General features: G+C 43.6%; 1 protein-coding gene across 2 annotated transcripts; it reads left to right on the forward strand.

Annotated features, from left to right (window-relative positions):
- The first annotated feature begins 4,362 nt into the window (after positions 1 to 4,362).
- On the forward strand, positions 4,363 to 17,827 carry DYRK3 (dual specificity tyrosine phosphorylation regulated kinase 3). Of its 2 annotated transcripts, none has more exons than XM_088845150.1 (3): positions 4,363 to 4,658; positions 6,652 to 6,763; positions 12,116 to 17,827. In XM_088845150.1, exons 2-3 carry the CDS (start codon positions 6,680 to 6,682, stop codon positions 13,688 to 13,690), a joined length of 1,659 nt encoding a protein of 552 aa, XP_088701276.1. In that variant the 5' UTR covers positions 4,363 to 4,658; positions 6,652 to 6,679; the 3' UTR covers positions 13,691 to 17,827. The 2 variants fall into 2 exon arrangements, with proteins under 2 accessions (XP_088701276.1, XP_055275960.1); XM_055419985.2 differs by having other exon boundaries at positions 4,363 to 4,620; positions 12,116 to 17,826.
- Positions 17,828 to 18,065: the final 238 nt, after the last annotated feature.

The raw sequence follows: 18,065 nt of genomic DNA on the forward strand, positions 1-18,065 counted from the left end.
AAACTCATGTCCATCGAGTTGGTGATGCCATCCAGCAATCTCATCCTCTGTCGTCCCCTTCTCCTCCTGCCCCCAATCCCTCCCAGCATTAGAGTCTTTTCCAGTGAGTCAACTCGTCGCATGAGGTGCCCAATGTATTGGAGTTTCAGCTTTAGCATCAGTCCTTCCAAAGAACACCCAGGACTGATCTCCTTTAGAATGGACTGGCTGGATCTTCTTGCAGTCCCAGGGACTCTCAGGAGTCTTCTCCAACACCACAGTTCAAAAGCATCAATTCTTCGGTGATCAGCTTTCTTCACAGTCCAAATCTCACATCCATACATGACCACTGGAAAAACCATAGCCTTGACTAGACAGACCTTGGTTGGCAAAGTATTGTCTCTGCTTTTTAATATGCTGCCTAGGTTGGTCATAACTTTCCTTCCAAGGAGTAAGCGTCTTTTAATTTCATGGCTGCAATCAGCATCTGCAGTGATTTTGGAGCCAAAAAAATAAAGTCCAACACTGTTTCCACTGTTTCCCCATCTATTTCCCATGAAGTGATGGGACCAGATGCCATGATCTTAGTTTTCTGAATGTTGAGCTTCAAGCCAACCTTTTCACTCTCCTCTTGCACTTTCATCAAGAGGTTTTTTAGTTACTCTTCACTTTCTGCCATAAGGGGATTAAGAAGGACAAACTTCAGAATTTAGGAGATATAGAACAAAGTGTCTATAGTATTGGAAGAAACAAATAGATTTTATTTGCTTTGTTGTTGTTTTCAAGATTCAGAAGGATTAATATGGGGAACTTTCAAAGCTTGAGGAATAGAGAGAGGAGGGAGGAAGTACAGCAAGCGAAACCATGAATGCCTCTATGGGTCTGCTGTGGGGCCCTCCCAGGTACAAATCCTTTCCATGTCCCCAGTTTCTTGTCTGTAAGAAACAGGCATCATTCAGCCTCTCTGACCTTCCCTGAATTCCAATGGGCAGATTCAGACAGTTGCTAATCAGGGAAGAGATGGATTGAAGAAAGAAAGGAGAAGCAATCAAGAAACAGTAGTGCAGTACGGGACAGTTACTCCTTGAAGTAACGCTTACTCCTTGGAAGGAAAGTTATGACCAACCTAGACAGCGTATTAAAAAGCAGAGACATTACTTTGCCAACAAAGGTCCATCTAGTCAAGGCTATGGTTTTTCCAGTAGTCATGTATGGATGTCAGAGTTGGACTATAAAGAAAGCTGAGTACTGAAGAACTGATGCTTTTGAACTGTGGTGTTGGAGAAGACTCTTTGGAGTCCCTTGGACTGCAAGGAGATCCAACCAGTCCATCCTAAAGGAAATCAGTTCTGAATATTCATTGGAAGAACTGATGTTGAAGCTGAGACTCCAATACTTTGGCCGACTCATTGGAAAAAGACCCTGATGCTGGGAAAGATTGAAGGCAGGAGGAGAAGGGGACGACAGAGGTTTGAGAGGGTTGGATGGCATCACTGACTCAATAGACATGAGTCTGAGTAAACCCCAGGAGTTGGTGATGGACAGGGAGGCCTGGTATGCTGCAGTCCATGGGGTCGCAAAGAGTCAGACACGACTGAGTGACTGAACTGAACTGAGATGAATTTAAACCTAAACCACCAACAGGCGTTTTCATCACAAAATTCCAGGTGCATGTGGTTACAGGAATATTTTCTTAATCTATACATTTAAAACTGTTATAATCCCATTCTGAATGCTTTGATTTTTAAAGACTCAGGAATAGTTCCTTTTTATTTATTTATTTATTATAGATTGCTTATTTTGCAAATATATTAGAACTGGCTTCAAAGAGCAGGCCATAAATATCTTGTATGATATTTAGCCAATCCATAATAGGTAAATCTGGATGTAGCTGCCCTGAGAGAGACAATGGAAATATTAACCACTCTTAGGTGGAGCTTGGGCGTGTAAGCAGATAGGGTAGGATGGTCCTTGAAGAAGAACCAGGCATTGCTTTCTTGACCGAAGCCATTTGGTGATCTAAGCCTGGCCACAATGCTTGCCCTTGAGCAGGTTTCCGTAATTAATGATATTAAGAGAAGAAAAGAATGAAGAAACATTACCTGTTATTAGGCAAGAAGTTGTAAAGACTCCCAGTTCTCTTTCAGTGACAAAGATTAACCTGAAGTTCTCAACAGCCAGATCTACTGGAACCTAAAGGATAATGATGTTGACCTTTTATAAATTATGACTTCAATCAACTAGAGCTTGAACTCTGTCAACCACCCAAGCCCTTTCAAGAATATGCTTAAAACTTCCCCAATTTTGCAGTTCTGGGAGACACTGCTTTGAGGAAGATCCCCAGTGTTCTTACTTGCTGCAAATAATAAATCCTTCCTTCTCTCTCTTTGACTTGGTTGGGTCTTGTGGCTCAACACCCACCAAGAGGTGAACTCAGTATGAAGGCTCCTGCTAGCTCCCTCACTGGGCTTTAATCCAGTCACACTGTTACGAAACAGGGGCTCTGAAGAAATTACTTGGGTCACTAAGGTCAGAGACTCATAAAGTTCCAGCACCCTCAAGGAATCCTTGCTCCCTTGACCTTAAGGTCAACAGACTAAAGATAAAGGAGTCCTCTGTGCTTCCCACCTCAGGGGCAGGAAGGAGAGCAGGAATGCTTCAAGAAGACTTACGCAGATAAGTCTTGAAACAGACTTGGAAAGATCAGTGTTTCAGAATGAGGTAAGAAAACTTGTTGAGGCAAGCCCCATTCAAATGTTCAAGGCAGTAAAGTGGTCTGAGGTGTCCACAGAAGTACTAAGAACAATAATTAAACAGAATTTTGCAATCTTGTCCAAACTTTTTGCTGTCAGGGGACTTTTCCTTCAAAAAAAACTCTGTCAGAGTCCAAATACAAACCCATGTGAAAGCAGGGTTGCTCTAGTTGCAGAAGGGTGGGGGAAGGGTTGAGCACGGTTAAAAAAAAAAGTTTGTTCATAAGATTAGAAAAATTTAAATCCTCATGGGAGAAAACCTTTGAATTCATAGTTATATCATTGTCTAAAGAAACACTGATCACAAAATGAAGTTCCCCAAACCGACACTTCATTAGTTTTTAAAGTAAAGAGCTTTTAGACTTTAAGGACATTTTTACTTAAAGGCTGGAGAAGGAAACGGCAACCCACTCCAGTACTCTTGCCTGGAAAATCCCATGGACGAAGGAGTCCATGGGGTCGCAAAGAGTCGGACACGACTGAGCGACTTCACTTACTTAAAGGCATGGGAATAGGGAATATGATTTTTAGTCACACAGAAATGAGCCTTCGATGGAAATTTTCAGATTTATGGACTATATTCTGCAGGCCCGGGGCGTTGAGTCCCTAAGCCCCACCAGGTGGCGCGCATATTCGGCATTTCCAGGACGTTTAGTTCTCTAACTCAAGGGTCAGAGGGCCTGCCTCGTGCTTTGCAGGTTTAGGAAATCCGATTGGATGTCACGCTCGAGAAAACAACACTTCTGTTCTGTTGTAACCTTCTTCCCTTTCCCTTTCGTCCCAACTAGACAAATCCGCCTAACTTTGGTGTTGCCAAGGCGTCTTAACGTTTCAGAAAAGGAAGGGGGGAAAAAAATCCCAGCCATTCCAAGCAGAAAGACAGAAGAGCCTTCTGGCGGCGTCTGGCGCAGCAGGAGGAAGCCTGGGAAGCTGGAGACGTTTTAGTTTCAGGCTTCGCCAACCACGTGGTCGTCTCTGCCCTCAGTTTCTTCATCTTTAACATGGCTCTGAGCCATACCAGCCCGTGGCATCCGTGGCAGGGGAGTCGGACCAACCTCAGCTTAAATTGTATAATTCCTAGTTAAATCTATATAAAGTGGGATGTCATCTGCTATGGTTAAATGAAAACGTTCGTCGCGCCGGTAGTGTCATAGACAAAATGGGTTTATTATTACTGCTTTCCTTCGTTAACTCATTACCCTCCGGAGGGATGCCCCCTCAGTCTGACAAATTACCCCTTTTTTCCGCCCCAATTCTTTTAAAATTTATTTTCAAGCGAAGTTGTAGAACTCCAAGCTGAAACGTGTTAAGGGATAGATGGCCTTGAGGGGCCAGCGGCACTTCGGAAAGCGAGGGCGGTTACTTCACAAACGCTCCGTCAGGGCCTTTCTCCCTCCACAGCCCCGGCCCCAGTCCCCAGCCTGCGGCCTGACGGCCTCCGCCGCCCTGAAGGCTCCCCACCTGCCGGGGTCTCTCCACAGGCGCTTCCCGGAGGCGCGCCCCCGGCGAGGGACGCTCGGCCCCGCCCCCGTGCGTCAGCGCGTACTTGCGCAGAGGCGTTTCCCGGGGCGTGCCGCGGTTGCTAGGCGACCGCGCCGCTCCCCCTCCCGCCCTGCTCCCTAGCTGCTCCTCTGGCTCTTCCCGACCCGGGCCAGTCCCGAGCGAACGCACGCGGAGCTCCCGAGTCCGGACGCGAGTTCCCGGAGCAGCGTCGCGGCCCGGGAGGCAGCCGCCCCGGCGCAGGTGGACGCCGCCCGCCCGCCCGCCTCTCCAACCGCCGCCCCTCCCCCAGCGGGGTCCCGAGCTGCGGGATGGGAGGCGCGGCTCGCGGGCCCGGGCGGAAGGATGCGGGGCCGCCGGGGGCCGCACTCCCGCCGCAGCAGCGGAGGTAACGGCGCCGCGGGCGTAACGGGCTGGGGCGCCCCGGTGAGCGGCCGGCGCTGGCCGGCGGGGCGCGGGGCGGGGATGGGCGGGCTGGGCGCTGAGCGAGCCCCAGCGGGAGGGTTGGGGAAGGGGTCTGGCCCGCCGCCGCCTTCTCCGTCCGCGGCCCTCTTCCCCAGCCCAGTGCGGGAGGAGGCTGGGGAAGTAACTCCCCGCCTGGGCTTCTCTCGGAAGCCCTCGATCGGGGATGTACGGTCGAGAATCCGAGAAGCCGGGACTCTTGGCGGGGCTTCTTAGCAAACGCGGGGGGATAAACAGGGATAACTGAGGACTTTGCCGTGAGGGGTGTGGCCTGGCCTCGGGGTGCAGGTGAGGGACTCTGCCCCGTAGGGCTTTTCAGTGGACCTTGTTTTGTGAGTTTCTCCACCTTGCACTGTATTTTACACCTTAATAGAAGGGACCCCCCCGCTCCCCACTTCATTTGCATGGACACTTCGTTTGGCTCTTTATAGGAAATCTTGTAGGTCTTCCACCTGTCCTTCTCTGTAAATGTGGACGTCTGTCCCATTGTGTTTGTTTTATTCCTGTTGTTGGCAAAGAGTCAGTCGCATCCAGAATTTTTGGTTCTTGTCAGTGAAGCCGTTCCCATTAAAGACATAATTCTATCAGAACGTGACTGTTTTTTAAAAGAGAACATTCCAAAAATATGTGTAGTGGGTTGTTAGGGTTTCTTTTTTTTTTTTTTTTAGCTTTTAAAAAAAAACCCTGTATTTCTGTAACACATTGATTAGGAAAACTCTAGAACTAATTCTGCAAAACAGTTTTTACAAGCCACTGAATTATTGCAGCATGCTTTTAAAGATTAAAAAGTTCTTCCTGGCATCTGGGTCATTATCATTGCATTCATAGTACATCATGTAAAAATGATACAATGAAGTGCTGATGTGTGTTACTGGAAATCCATGTTCTTGGTAGCAGATGAAGTACATTATTCAGGGCCATCTTGTGGATTAAAGAAATCTCCGTCTTTTGTGTTTCCTTCCAGTGATGGAGGCACAGTTTTAAAGTAAAGAGAAATAATCTGTAAATCACTTGGCATTTAGCTTCCACCATCCACTGGAAAATTAAGTGGATAAAGATGTGAAATGCTTGTAATTTAGATAATTTCTTTAGTATTTGGTGTAGAATTCACTGTATTTTTCTACAAATTAAATACATGTTAAGTAGGTAAGTAAAGAGAAGACAGCCATAAGGCCGCCTTTTATTTCTTGCTTGTAAGATCCAAAAAGGTGTAGACTTGGAACTGTTCTTCCTTTTACAACTGTGTCGAAAATGGCTCAGAGAGGGAGCTGGTGTAGCCAGTTTTAGAGCTGAAATTAAAATCCGTGTCTCCGACTTTGAAAATACAGTCCTCCGTCTTGTTTGTTCTAGTTAGCTTTTAGGCTTCAGAATTTAAACTAGTCTTCGTTTTCAAGCAGTAAGTTAAATGAGATCCTTTGATAGTTCCTATCCTTAACAACATTCAGAAAGTAAGAATTATTTTTAACTATTTCAAAATACAAACCTAGAAATACCTTTATTTCTTTAGATACAAAAGGAGAAAAGTTGGATTTCCTCTCTTCCTTTGTGAAATACTTCTGTAGTTTGTGTTCAGTGCCAAAATTCAAAGTGAACATTTTTTCCCCCACCATAATCATTTGTATTGGGGTATAATTGCTTTGCAATGCTGTGTCAGTTTCTGCTGTGCAACAGTGTGAATCAGCCACAGGTACACATATCCCCCTCCCCAGCCCCACCCCCAGCCCCACCCCCACCCCTCTCGTCGTCACCGAGTGCCATCTGAGCTCCCTGTGCTGTATACACTGCAGTTTCCCACTCCCTGTCTATTGTACATTTGGTGGTGTATATACAGAGTGGGCATTTGTTTGTATTCATTATTCTTTGTAGAAGATAAGTACTTAAAATACACGGTGTTTTGGAAATACAAATGTATTTACTTTAGTTACTGACAGATTTTATCTGTAATCCTTTCAACTAGATTGGGGGATGGTGTCTATGATACCTTCATGATGATAGATGAAACCAGATGCCCACCCTGTTCAAATGTACTCTGCAATCCTTCTGAACCACCTCTACCCAGAAGACTAAGTGTAAGTAAATGAAGTCATTCTTTGAGCTTTAATGGTCCTCCTGAAAAGGAGGAAGTGCTACTTTGAGTGATCAAGGTACAGTTATATCTCACTGGTGAACCCAGGCTGTTTTTTTGTTTCTTTTTGGTTTCTCTTGACCTGAAATAACAGCTTCTGAGGTCCAAGTTTAGCTTTTCAGAATGATTTTGATTTGGAACCCATTTATTTATTCCTTCCAATCACTGGGATAAATAGGAAAAAAAATAGCATGCTACTTTTGTCTAGATAATGGTTATTTTTTTTAATAGAATGATAAATATATAGAGTGTATTATGATGGCTCATTTTAACAAAAACAAGGAACAGAAAATACCTCTGAACTTGGAGGTATGTTTTTTCTGCAAGGTAGAAATGCAGTCTTAGCTTTAGTATGCTTAAGAGAACCATTTTATAGATCATAAATAAAACTTGGAACAGTACAGTTTGGTTTTGATGCATTTATTCATTTTGGAGCTTGCAGGCATTTAGCTTTTGACACCATTTTATTAAGGTAATAAAAAAAAACTAATTCTTATTCCCTTGGCACACATAGAGTGGTAGGGAGAGTAGGGTTTGGACAAGTTCCATGACAGGGAGAAGCTATCCTGTGGTTTTAAAATTTGCTGCATGTCATCTAATGAACAAATTGAATAATTGAACTGACTAATTTATCAGTAATTCTCCTTCATATTTCTGTTTAAGACCTAAAATTATTTCTGTATAAAGAACTGCTTGCATTTTTCATAGTCCTTCCCAGCTGTTTTGTCAGCTCTGCCACTAAAAATCAACTTTTTCACAGCTTTCAAGGCTGGTAATATTATGGAATATGGGCTAAATATATCTGGAAGGCCAGTAACCCTTTTTTTCATCTCCTTTCTGGAGTTCAATAAGTTTCCTTTCCATTCTCTGCCAGCTTATTTTTATAATGTATAAAAACTTCTGAAAACTCCAGAACCATATATGTAGTCCTTGTGTTGATGATCAGATTTCTTGGTTACTTGCTGACAATTAGCATATCTCTATATGGAAGCTTTTGCAGTTGGTCATCATGTGACTTAAAGTACATTTTAACTCATTTTTAAAATTGAGTCAAATCATTTATTAATTGATATAAATTATGTATTTATGAATATTTTCAAAATAAAATCGCATAATTATTTTTAATATACATTATTTTGGAAAGAATGCTAGACAATTTGGAGATGATAATTGAATGTAGATAATAGGCCATTTTAACTTTAGCACTGGGCATTAGTTGGCCAGTGCTAATCACTGTCTGTATTTTGCTTAGTCATGTCCAACTCTTTGCGACTCCATGGGATGTAGCTCACCAGGCTCCTCCATCCATGGGATTTTCCAGGCAGGAACACTGTGGATTGCTATTTCCTTCTTCAGGGGATCTTCCTGACCCAGGGATCAAACCCAGATCTCCTGCATTGCAGGCAGACTCTTTACCATCTGAGCCACCAGGGAAGCTGTCTAATAGGGCAATTAAATTGTGTTTCAGGATCAAAATGAATTTTTTTACTCTATGATACAGTAATACAATTTCAGAAACACAAGGTTTTATGTTCTAACCCAATGGTGTCTTTGCAAACTTTGCTGAAAAAGTTTTACTTTTGAGGGCTTCCCTGGTGGACTAGCAGTTAAAAATCCGTATGCCAGTGCAGGTGACATGGGTTCAATCCCTGGTCCAGGAAGATTGTACATGCGGTGGAGCAACTAAGCCCGTGCACCACAGCTACTGAGCCAGCACCCAGGAGCCTGTGCTCTGCAACTAGAGAAAGCCCACACATAGCAATGAAGACCCAGCTCAGCCAAAAGTAAAGAAATAAATTTAAAAAGAAATGAACCTTTTTTTAAAGTGCTTTCAACCTCTTAGTGACACTTGTAGCTCATTATGCTGTGACTCCAAGACCCTACTGCTCATTTCACTAAGTCTTTTAGCTCCGTTGTTTATCCGAGATGCCTTACATTCTCATTGTAAATGATAAATCATCTGCTCCTAGGCTTTTAATAGGTTAGCTTTGTGTTGCAGAGATTTAGGGTTGAGAGTGAGAGGGTGTGTGAGAGGGTGTTAAAGTAACTACTTTAACATGTGTGTGGAATTGTAGATTCTTCTAGAACAATGAAAGAAAGATTTTATTTATAGCACAGCAGGTTTGATACATAATTGATTCAGGCCAGTATTTGAGTTATTTACAAGAAAGGAAAGAAAGCTAAGAAAAGAACCCCTCCCTGTGTGGAAAAATTCCTTCCTGGAATTCTTCAGATGTATTGGAGATTCAGAACTTGACAATCCATGGGGGCCTAGACCTGAAGTGTCGGGTTCTGTTCTGGGAGCTACGCTTGCACAAAGTGCAGCCTGTGTTGAGAACGTGGGATCACAAGCCGTGTGAGGTGGAGGTTGCGATGGGGGTGATGAGTCTACAGAAAATTGGTGGGGCAGAACAACCCTTTTAGGTATCTGAAGAGCTTTAGTGTGGAAATTTGGACACTCCTATGTAAGTCCAGAGAGCAAAGTAAGACTTAAATTTCAGAGAGAGAGATTTACGCTCATTTTCAGGAAAAACCACGAGTCAGCAAATCCAAATGATGTCCTTAATCTTATTGTAATAGTTCTATGGCAGTTAATTTTCTGTTGTATATCTGTTCTTATTAACGTTCTGTACCTGAGACTCTCTTTTGATCACAAACAGAAATGAAGACCTCGAGAGCCAGGACAGCCTTCCTTGTAGGCAGAGTTAGGTGAAGTAGCCAGGGATGGACCCTGGACCACAGATAGCTTTCCTACCAGCTTGTGAGAGTCATTGCTTTGGGTTAAGACATTAATCTTCTATTAAAGTTCAAATAGCTCTGGAGAGGTAACACATTAAATTGTATAGCAAGTTGCAAGCAGGTTTTATGCGGGGGAGAAAGTGGGTGAAGTGTTTCCGTGCATCCTAAGAGAAGCCCAATCAAGAAGCCCTTCTTGGAGCAGAAGGCATATTTAATGCCAGACATCTGGTGGAGGGGGAGTCTGGAGCCACAGAGGAAAGATAAGCTAGACGGGGAAGGGGGGTGTATCAGAGTTTAAACCTTACTGTGTTGAGAATTTTCCCTAATTGTTACCAGTATTTTTAACCTGTTTTATCATTTGCGAAGTTCTTTCACATATATTATTAATTGATTCTCATAACATACTACAAGGAGGTATTATTCACATTTTACAGATGGAGAAATCAGGGCTAAGAAACTGGTCTAAAGGTTTTACCTGTCCTGGGATCAACAGTTTTTGAGCAGTGTAGCCACCCCAGCCAAGGCCTCTGACTTCATATTTTTTAAGAATGTGTCCCCAAGACTTTAGAGTAAATATTTAAATGCATTTAGGTTAGATAATAAAAATGTTAAGGAAAAGTGGTTGAGATGCATGCAAATGTTCGGTTTTGTAGGTATATCTAGCTAAAATCAAACAATTATAATTCTTTAGTTCGGCAAAGTATGTCTCCTAATAGATTGTAGAGCCTTGAGATCACCTGTTTTTTGGTGATCTCAATTGTTCACTACTACTTTTATAGTAGTAGTGAACATCCCTAAAAACAGGAATAATTATTTGAGTTAATTGATGATAAGAAAAATGTTGCATTATATTTACCTTTTAGCACTTCTTGACTAGTGATCATTCTCTATTTTGGTATCAGAGATCTCTCCTCGTCCATATCTTGCCTGTTTATTTAGTAACCCAATGTCAAAGTATGGCTACAGTTGTACTGGCTGCTTTGCTTATGTGTAAGATGGTGTGATGCCTCATTTTTGTAACTATAGTACTCTATAAATGTTTAAATTGATTATAGGACCTAAAAGGAACAGGCCGGAACTACTATCCTGCTTTTGCAACTAAACTAGGGTCTTAGATATGCTGACACTTAATTTTTTTTCACCCCTTTTTTTGGATGATAGATTAGGTGTTGTTTAATTAGGTCTTGTTAAAATTCTGTTTTTTAAATGTTTGGCCACTTTGGATCACTACCTTATAATTTGGATCATATTTTAAGAGATCAGAACCATAACTCAGAGCTCCCCTGAAATGATCATAGAGGCTCTCAGACACATCAGGGGTACAGTTCTTCAGATCCATTAAAAAAAATTGTCCTTGGAACTATCCTGGAATTTGTTTTTGAACAGCAGATTTAGCATTTCCCCCCCTTTTTTTTCTTCTTAGTACTTTCTTACATCTTTTTTTTTTTTTTTTTGGTGTTTGTTTTTTTTTTGCTCTTTTTCTCCCATCTATTTTCAAAGAACCTTATTTCAGAGATATGCAATAAATAGAGTTTTCTTCTGTGGGTTACTGTTCCTTGCAGAAAAATGTGATGTAAAATCAAGTAGAAAGAGTTGCTTGCCTCTGTCGTGTAGGCTCTTGCTGAGGAAGAGTGGTGTGTATGTCTGTGAGCCTTGGAAGAGAGAAGGAAAGAAGGAGGCTGTCCTGTTTTAGGAAAGGCCCCTTTCCACAGGGGCCTTGGATTCTCACTGTTCCTCATCAGATACAGAAAGACTCGGCCTCAGTGATCTCAAGAGTCCTCTGGATTAGAACTTTTGTGATTGAATGAAGGGAGGTAAAAAGGTGGAATAATTTATTTGGGGCCCCAGGAGTGGATGATGAGGCCTTGGTTGATTGCAGGCCGTGATCAGCACTCAGGCCCTGCTGGAGAGTTAGAGCAGACACCAGGAGAAGCTGGCACCAAGCTATAGTAACGTTCGGACTGAGTCAGAAGCCCTGGCTTCACATCCTGCTTCTGTCCCTGTATCATTTACAAAACACTGTAATATGCATTATTTTGCTCCTGATACGTGCCCTTAAGAATTGGGAAGATACTTGAAACAAGTGTGAAGTATGTGTATAGTCAGGTGTCAGATTATGCGGTAGACGGCAAAGCTACAGTTAAGATGTGAGTGGAGCCACAGTTAGCGTGGGCTTGGAGTAGCTCTGAGTAGCAGAGAGAGGGGACGAGAATTGGGCTTTGAGAGTGTAGGATTCAAGTGGATGCGTTGGAAAGATCCTCAGTAGGAAGACATACATGTTAGAAGGAATCTAGCATGTTTAGGGTATGGTAAGATGACCATCTTGTCTGGAACAAAGCAAGCCATATGTAGGGAGTTGGGATGCCCATAAGTCATGGAGTCTAAAGATTAGCATTGCATAAGTTTCTAGGGATGCCTGCTTTTCTCATCTCACTTTTGGGTCTGTTAGCTACACAACTGGACATGTTTTGTTGTTTTGTTCCATCCAGGGGAGGATTCTTTCGTCTTTCCACTGTTTTTAGTGACTTTAACATAGATTCGTTTCTCTTTGCTATAGATCACCACTGAGCATTTAACAAGAGATCCTACTCAACACTTCCTGAATGGAGGCGAGATGAAGGTAGAACAGCTATTTCAAGAATCTGGCAACAGAAGAGCTGACAACCTTCAGTCGGATAGTATCAACGACTCTGAAAAATGCTCTCCCACCACTTCTCAGGGTAAAAGTTCGGATAGTTTGAATACAGTGAAATCCAGCAGTTCATCCAAAGCATCCAAAGTGGTGCCTCTGACTCCAGAACAGGCCCTGAAGCAATATAAACATCACCTCACTGCTTATGAGAAGCTGGAAATTGTCAATTATCCAGAAATTTACTTTGTGGGTCCAAATGCCAAAAAAAGACATGGAGTTATTGGTGGTCCTAATAACAGCGGATATGACGATGCAGATGGGTCCTACATTCACGTGCCTCGAGACCATCTAGCTTATCGATATGAGGTGCTGAAAATTATTGGCAAGGGCAGTTTTGGGCAGGTAGCCCGGGTCTATGATCACAAACTTCGACAGTACGTGGCCCTGAAGATGGTGCGCAATGAAAAGCGCTTCCATCGCCAAGCGGCCGAGGAGATCCGGATTTTGGAGCATCTTAAGAAGCAGGATAAAAGCGGCAGCATGAACGTTATTCACATGCTAGAAAGTTTCACATTCCGGAACCATGTTTGCATGGCCTTTGAATTGCTGAGCATAGACCTTTATGAGCTCATTAAAAAAAACAAGTTCCAGGGCTTTAGCATCCAGTTAGTTCGCAAGTTTGCTCAATCCATCTTGCAATCCTTGGATGCGCTCCACAAAAACAAGATCATTCACTGTGACCTAAAGCCAGAAAACATTCTCCTGAAACAGCACGGGCGCAGCGCAACCAAGGTCATTGACTTTGGCTCCAGCTGTTTCGAGTACCAGAAGCTGTACACCTACATCCAGTCTCGGTTCTACAGAGCTCCGGAGATCATCCTGGGGAGCCGCTACAGCACACCCATCGACATATGGAGTTTTGGCTGCATCCTTGCAGAACTTTTAACAGGACAGCCGCTCTTCCCTGGAGAGGATGAAGGAGACCAGCTGGCCTGTATGATGGAACTTCTGGGGATGCCACCAGCAAAACTTCTGGAACAATCCAAACGTGCCAAGTACTTTATTAACTCCAAGGGTCTGCCTCGCTACTGTTCTGTGACCACGCAGGCCGATGGGAGGGCTGTGCTTGTGGGAGGTCGTTCGCGGAGGGGTAAGAAGCGGGGTCCCCCAGGCAGCAGAGATTGGGTGACGGCACTGAAAGGGTGTGAGGACTACTCATTTATAGAGTTTCTGAAAAGATGCCTCCACTGGGACCCCTCTGCCCGCTTGACCCCAGCTCAGGCATTAAGACACCCTTGGATTAGCAAATCTGTCCCTAGACCTCTCACCATTGAAAAGGTGTCAGGCAAACGGGTAGTAAATCCTGCAAGTGCTTTCCAGGGACTGGGTTCCAAGTTGCCTCCAGTTGTAGGAATAGCCAATAAGCTTAAAGCTAATTTAATGTCAGAAGCCAGTGGTGGTATACCTCTGTGCAGTGTGTTGCCAAAACTGATCAACTAATGGATAGCAGTGTGCTCAGAGATGCATATATATGTATTTTTAATTACCTTGCAAACCTGAAAATGGAGAGGAAAAAACACCCATTGGTGGATGTGTTTTTTGTCAATGTAGATTTCTTTTTAAAAAAAAAAATAATAAGGCAAACCTTTTTTATATGACTATTAAAAGAACTCTTCACAAGGGCTAAATTACCTAACCAGCTTGTATTGGCCATCCTGGAATATATATTAAAAGACTTTTTATAGGTCAATGCATCTTTTGTTATTATTGGCAGGCATGCATCAACTTCCATATTAAATTTGGTTGGTTTAAATCTCTTTCTCTCAAGGTAGAAGGTATGCCAGAAAGTATATCCTGATCATTAACTTCTAGACTCCCTCAGCATCTGTTCTAGAGGGTTAATCTGGGACATAGCTGTAGTACACCTGTAACTACAAGTGAGAGCCAAAGCTAGATCTCTCGCCCCAGCCCGCTGCCCTGTGGGTTCCTGCATGGTGGAAGGGCTCACAGTAGAATACGGGGTTGGGGAAGCTCCAGGATGCAGGGGGTCTCCTGCTTCCAAGTTGCTCCTTTCAGTTCTGTGATGGGTGGTGTTTTTACTTTATGTTGTCATTATTTTGCCGCCGATTAGTTTCCTGGGCACTGAAAGCATTTACAGACATCGTGCTTACGCTGAGTCGCTCAGTCGTGTCCGACTCTGTCTGACCCCATGGACTGTAGCCCACCAGGCTCTTCTGTCCAGGGATTCTCCAGGCAAGAACACTGGAGTGGGTTGCCATGCCCTTCCTCAGGGAATCTTCCCAACCCAGGGATTTAACCCTGGTCTGCAAATGAGCCGGAACGTTAAAGGTAGAATCAGCATGCAAATGACAGTTGTGCATTTCCGTGGATTCTTACCTCACGAAGTGATCGCTGTCGCATAGAGCTGAGCACAGTTCTACTTTCACACTGTCCAGCTGCCTGCCACCCTCCTGTGCCACAGTTTTGTCACTTTCAGTTTAAGCAGAAGACCATTCCCTCTATTCAGAGCGAGCTTCAGTTGTAAGAAAATCCAAAAACTAATCCATTTCATTCTTTCTTCACTTAAATATCCTATTTCTGTGCTAAGATTTAAACAGTGAGGGCTAGTAATAAAATGAATTGCAAACCAGATGCCTTCCTCAGAATGGTGGGAAGGGACAGCAGCTAACGCACTTGCTGTTTTGTTTTCTCCCTTGCCCTGCCTCTGCTTCTATCCTTCTCCAGAACGGCGGTCCACCTGAGCACTGTCCTGACGGGATGCTCTGCAGAGTAGACCGTTGCTTTCTCTAACGCTGTTCTCAGCCTTATCCAGTTCCAGTTTTAAGATGGAATTTAGTCTCTGCAGATTTCATAGGATCAGGAGGAGGCTGGTTTTGTTGGACAACACAGAAAAAGAAGGAACATGACATTGGTATCTTGCTTCAGGAACTTTTGCCTTAAACAGAAGTTTTCCTGATGGCCACAGCACAGGCTGAGAGAGCAAATGTCTGGAGCGTGGCCCCAGCCTCTCAGCTGCAAGGCCACAGGGCAGGGCAGGGTTCCGACTGAGGCCTCAGCCTCTTAAAAAGGGGATGTCCTGATATTTCTGGGGCCTGAGCAACTGTATATTTAAAACCTTAGTTATTTGCACTACTCCTGGTTTGCAGAAGGCAATGGAATATGCAAGTCCTTTCAGCTCTTTAACTCCTGCTGAACATTCTGACTTGCAGAGAAGTTGTGTAAAACTCCTGCATTATCTAGGCACAGCATATGTTGAAGTGGTTTTTCCAGTTGTTATCACACAGAGAGACCTGCTCTCTTCAGCAAACTGTTAAAAGGACTGCAACCTCAAACGCGTCTGCCATGTGCTAGATTTCGATGTTTGTGTTGTTGGTGAGCCGTCTCCTTGGTCACTCAGCGCTGTGTGTGACTTGGGAGAGAAGGGAGCCCATGATCCGATTCTGTGTATTAAAGGGACCATGAGGTTACAGAACCTGGGTCAAGTGACAGGATATACACAATCCATGACACTGTACAAATTCTAGAAAGCTCCGAAGGTGAATGGATGTGTTTATGCCTAAATTTGGCAGCTTAGAGGGTGACGCAAAGCAGAGTCATTCAAGTTGGCATGCCTGGCTCTTGCGGGCTACTTCAAGTTTGGGGAGAGTGGGCTGCTCAAAAACACTGTGTTTGTGCCAGATGGATTTGGAGAGGTTTATGAGTGAGTGCATTTCAAGTTTAGGGATAATTGAAGTTTTTAGAAGCTGTCACACTGTCCAGCCATTGTCAGATATTGCTTGGATCCCTGCCCAGCCATAGCACTGAGTAACTGAATTGGATCAGAATTGATACAGCGATTCAGGCTGTGTATTACAGTTATTGGATTGTTCTTTAGCCATTTTCGTTATTTCAATTAAATAGGTCAAGTTGGTTGACTTATTGATTTTTAAATTGAAAAAATCAACTGAGTTTCCAAATTGTTACTGATGCAGTACAGAGCTGGGTAGGAATGTTTGTTTTACTTCATTCGTAAAATCATGGTTTTTTTCCAACGTGGAAAACTGACCTGTCCAGCTAATGCCTGCTCACCTTATTAGACCCCATCCCACCTTCTGCTCTCCCAGTAATTGATCTATCATGTGCTGTCACAATTTCTCCTTTGTTAGAGTGCAAGCTTCAAACAGGCATTCCTGTTCATCGTGGAGCTCTGAGTTAACCAGTTGTGATGCTCCTGAGCATGTACACGTGCTGGGGGTCGTTTCCCTCCATGTACCAGGAGTGTGCTCACCTCTTATCTTCTTTCAAATTGACCTACACAGTGAACCTCTGACCCCTTCCTTTTGAGAGAGGATAATTAGAGAAGGGTTATGTGAGGCCACCTTTTCCTGATCCAATATTTGACATTTGATGATAATGAAAAAGAAAATGCAACCATAACCTAACTATGATACAAAGATTCTGCTTCTGTCCCACAAGGGCTCCATGAAAGAAGAGAGAGTCTAGTCTGGATCTCCTTTCCTGGAGGAGATTGATTATGACCATACTAGCATGCTTTAACCCGAGGTGTTTTTGCTTTTGAGTTTTTTGTTTTTTTAATTAGGGGATAATTACTTTATGATATTGTGATGGTTTTTGCCATACATCAGTTTTAATCAGCCACAGGTATCCATGTGCCCCCCTAATCCTGAGCCGCCCCCCAATCCTGAGCCCCCCCTCCCACTCCCTCCCCACCCCACCCCTCTGGGTTGTCCCAGAGCACTGGCTTTGGGTGCCCTGCTTCATGCACCGAACTTGCACTTGTTATCTGTTTTACAGACGGTAATGTACGTGTTTCAGCGCCTTTCCCTCAAGTCATCCCACCCTCGCCTTCTCCCACTGAGTCCAAAGGTCTGTTCTTTACGTCTGTGTCTCCTTTGCTGCCCTGCATGTAGGATCGTCGGTACCATCTTTCTAAATTCCACATGTATGCATTAATATACACTGTTTGTCTTTCTGACTGACTTCACTCTGTCCACTTCATTAAAACTGACTCAAACGCATTCCTTTTTATAGCTGAGTGATATTCCATTGTTTATATGTACCACAGCTTCCTTATCCATTCATCTGCCTTTGGACATCTACGTTGTTTCCATTTCCTGCTGTTGCTGCTAAGTCACTTCAGTCGTGTCCGACTCTGTGCGATCCCATAGACAGCAGCCCACCAGGCTCCCCCGTCCCTGGGATTCTCCAGGCAAGAACACTGGAGTGGGTTGCCATTTCCTTCTCCAATGCATGAAAGTGAAAAGTGAAAGTAAACTCGCTCAGTCGTGTCTGACTCTTAGCGACCCCATGGACTGCAGCCTACCAGGCTCCTCTGTCCATGGGATTTTCCAGGCAAGAGTACTGGAGTGGGGTGCCATTGCCTTCTCCTTCCATTTCCTAGCTATTGTAAATAGTGCTGCAGTGAACACTGGGGCACACGTGTCTTTCACTTATTCCTAGGTGTTTTAAGGGGAGGTGGGACAGACAGGTTAGCTAACTAATGTCATTATATTTTAGTTTTCATGACATTGAATTTGTTAAGAAAGGGGTTTATTACATGATCAAAAAACTGAACCAAAGATTAAACAAAAATTTGACTATGAAACTGAACCTGTAGCAGCTGGTCATGTTGAAACTTTCTGTTTGAATTCCTGACTAGGCGTAAGTAAAGTTAAATGCTAAATTTTAGGTAGCAGGTGATACATGGTTCTAAGCTTCGCTGACTAACAAGACTACGCCTACTGCTTTAGTGAATCATGGAAAATTCTTTCTCATTTATTTTTAATGATTTCTCTTGCATCTGTTATTCAGTGTCACAAACACGGAAGTTGGCAGGGTGACAGTGATTGTTCCA

This window comes from Moschus berezovskii, chromosome 17, assembly GCF_049115385.1.
Source record: "Moschus berezovskii isolate FMDL1 chromosome 17, NW_MosBer_1.0, whole genome shotgun sequence".
Classification (NCBI taxonomy): Eukaryota; Metazoa; Chordata; class Mammalia; order Artiodactyla; family Moschidae; genus Moschus; species Moschus berezovskii.

Coding starts and splice junctions, on each gene's coding strand:
- DYRK3 (XM_055419985.2), top strand. CDS start 4,544: ATGGGAGGCGCGGCTCGCGGGCCCGGGCGGAAGGATGCGGGGCCGCCG. Junction 4,621..6,651: donor CTCCCGCCGCAGCAGCGGAG/GTAACGGCGCCG, acceptor CCTTTCAACTAG/ATTGGGGGATGGTGTCTATG. Junction 6,764..12,115: donor CTCTACCCAGAAGACTAAGT/GTAAGTAAATGA, acceptor TCTTTGCTATAG/ATCACCACTGAGCATTTAAC.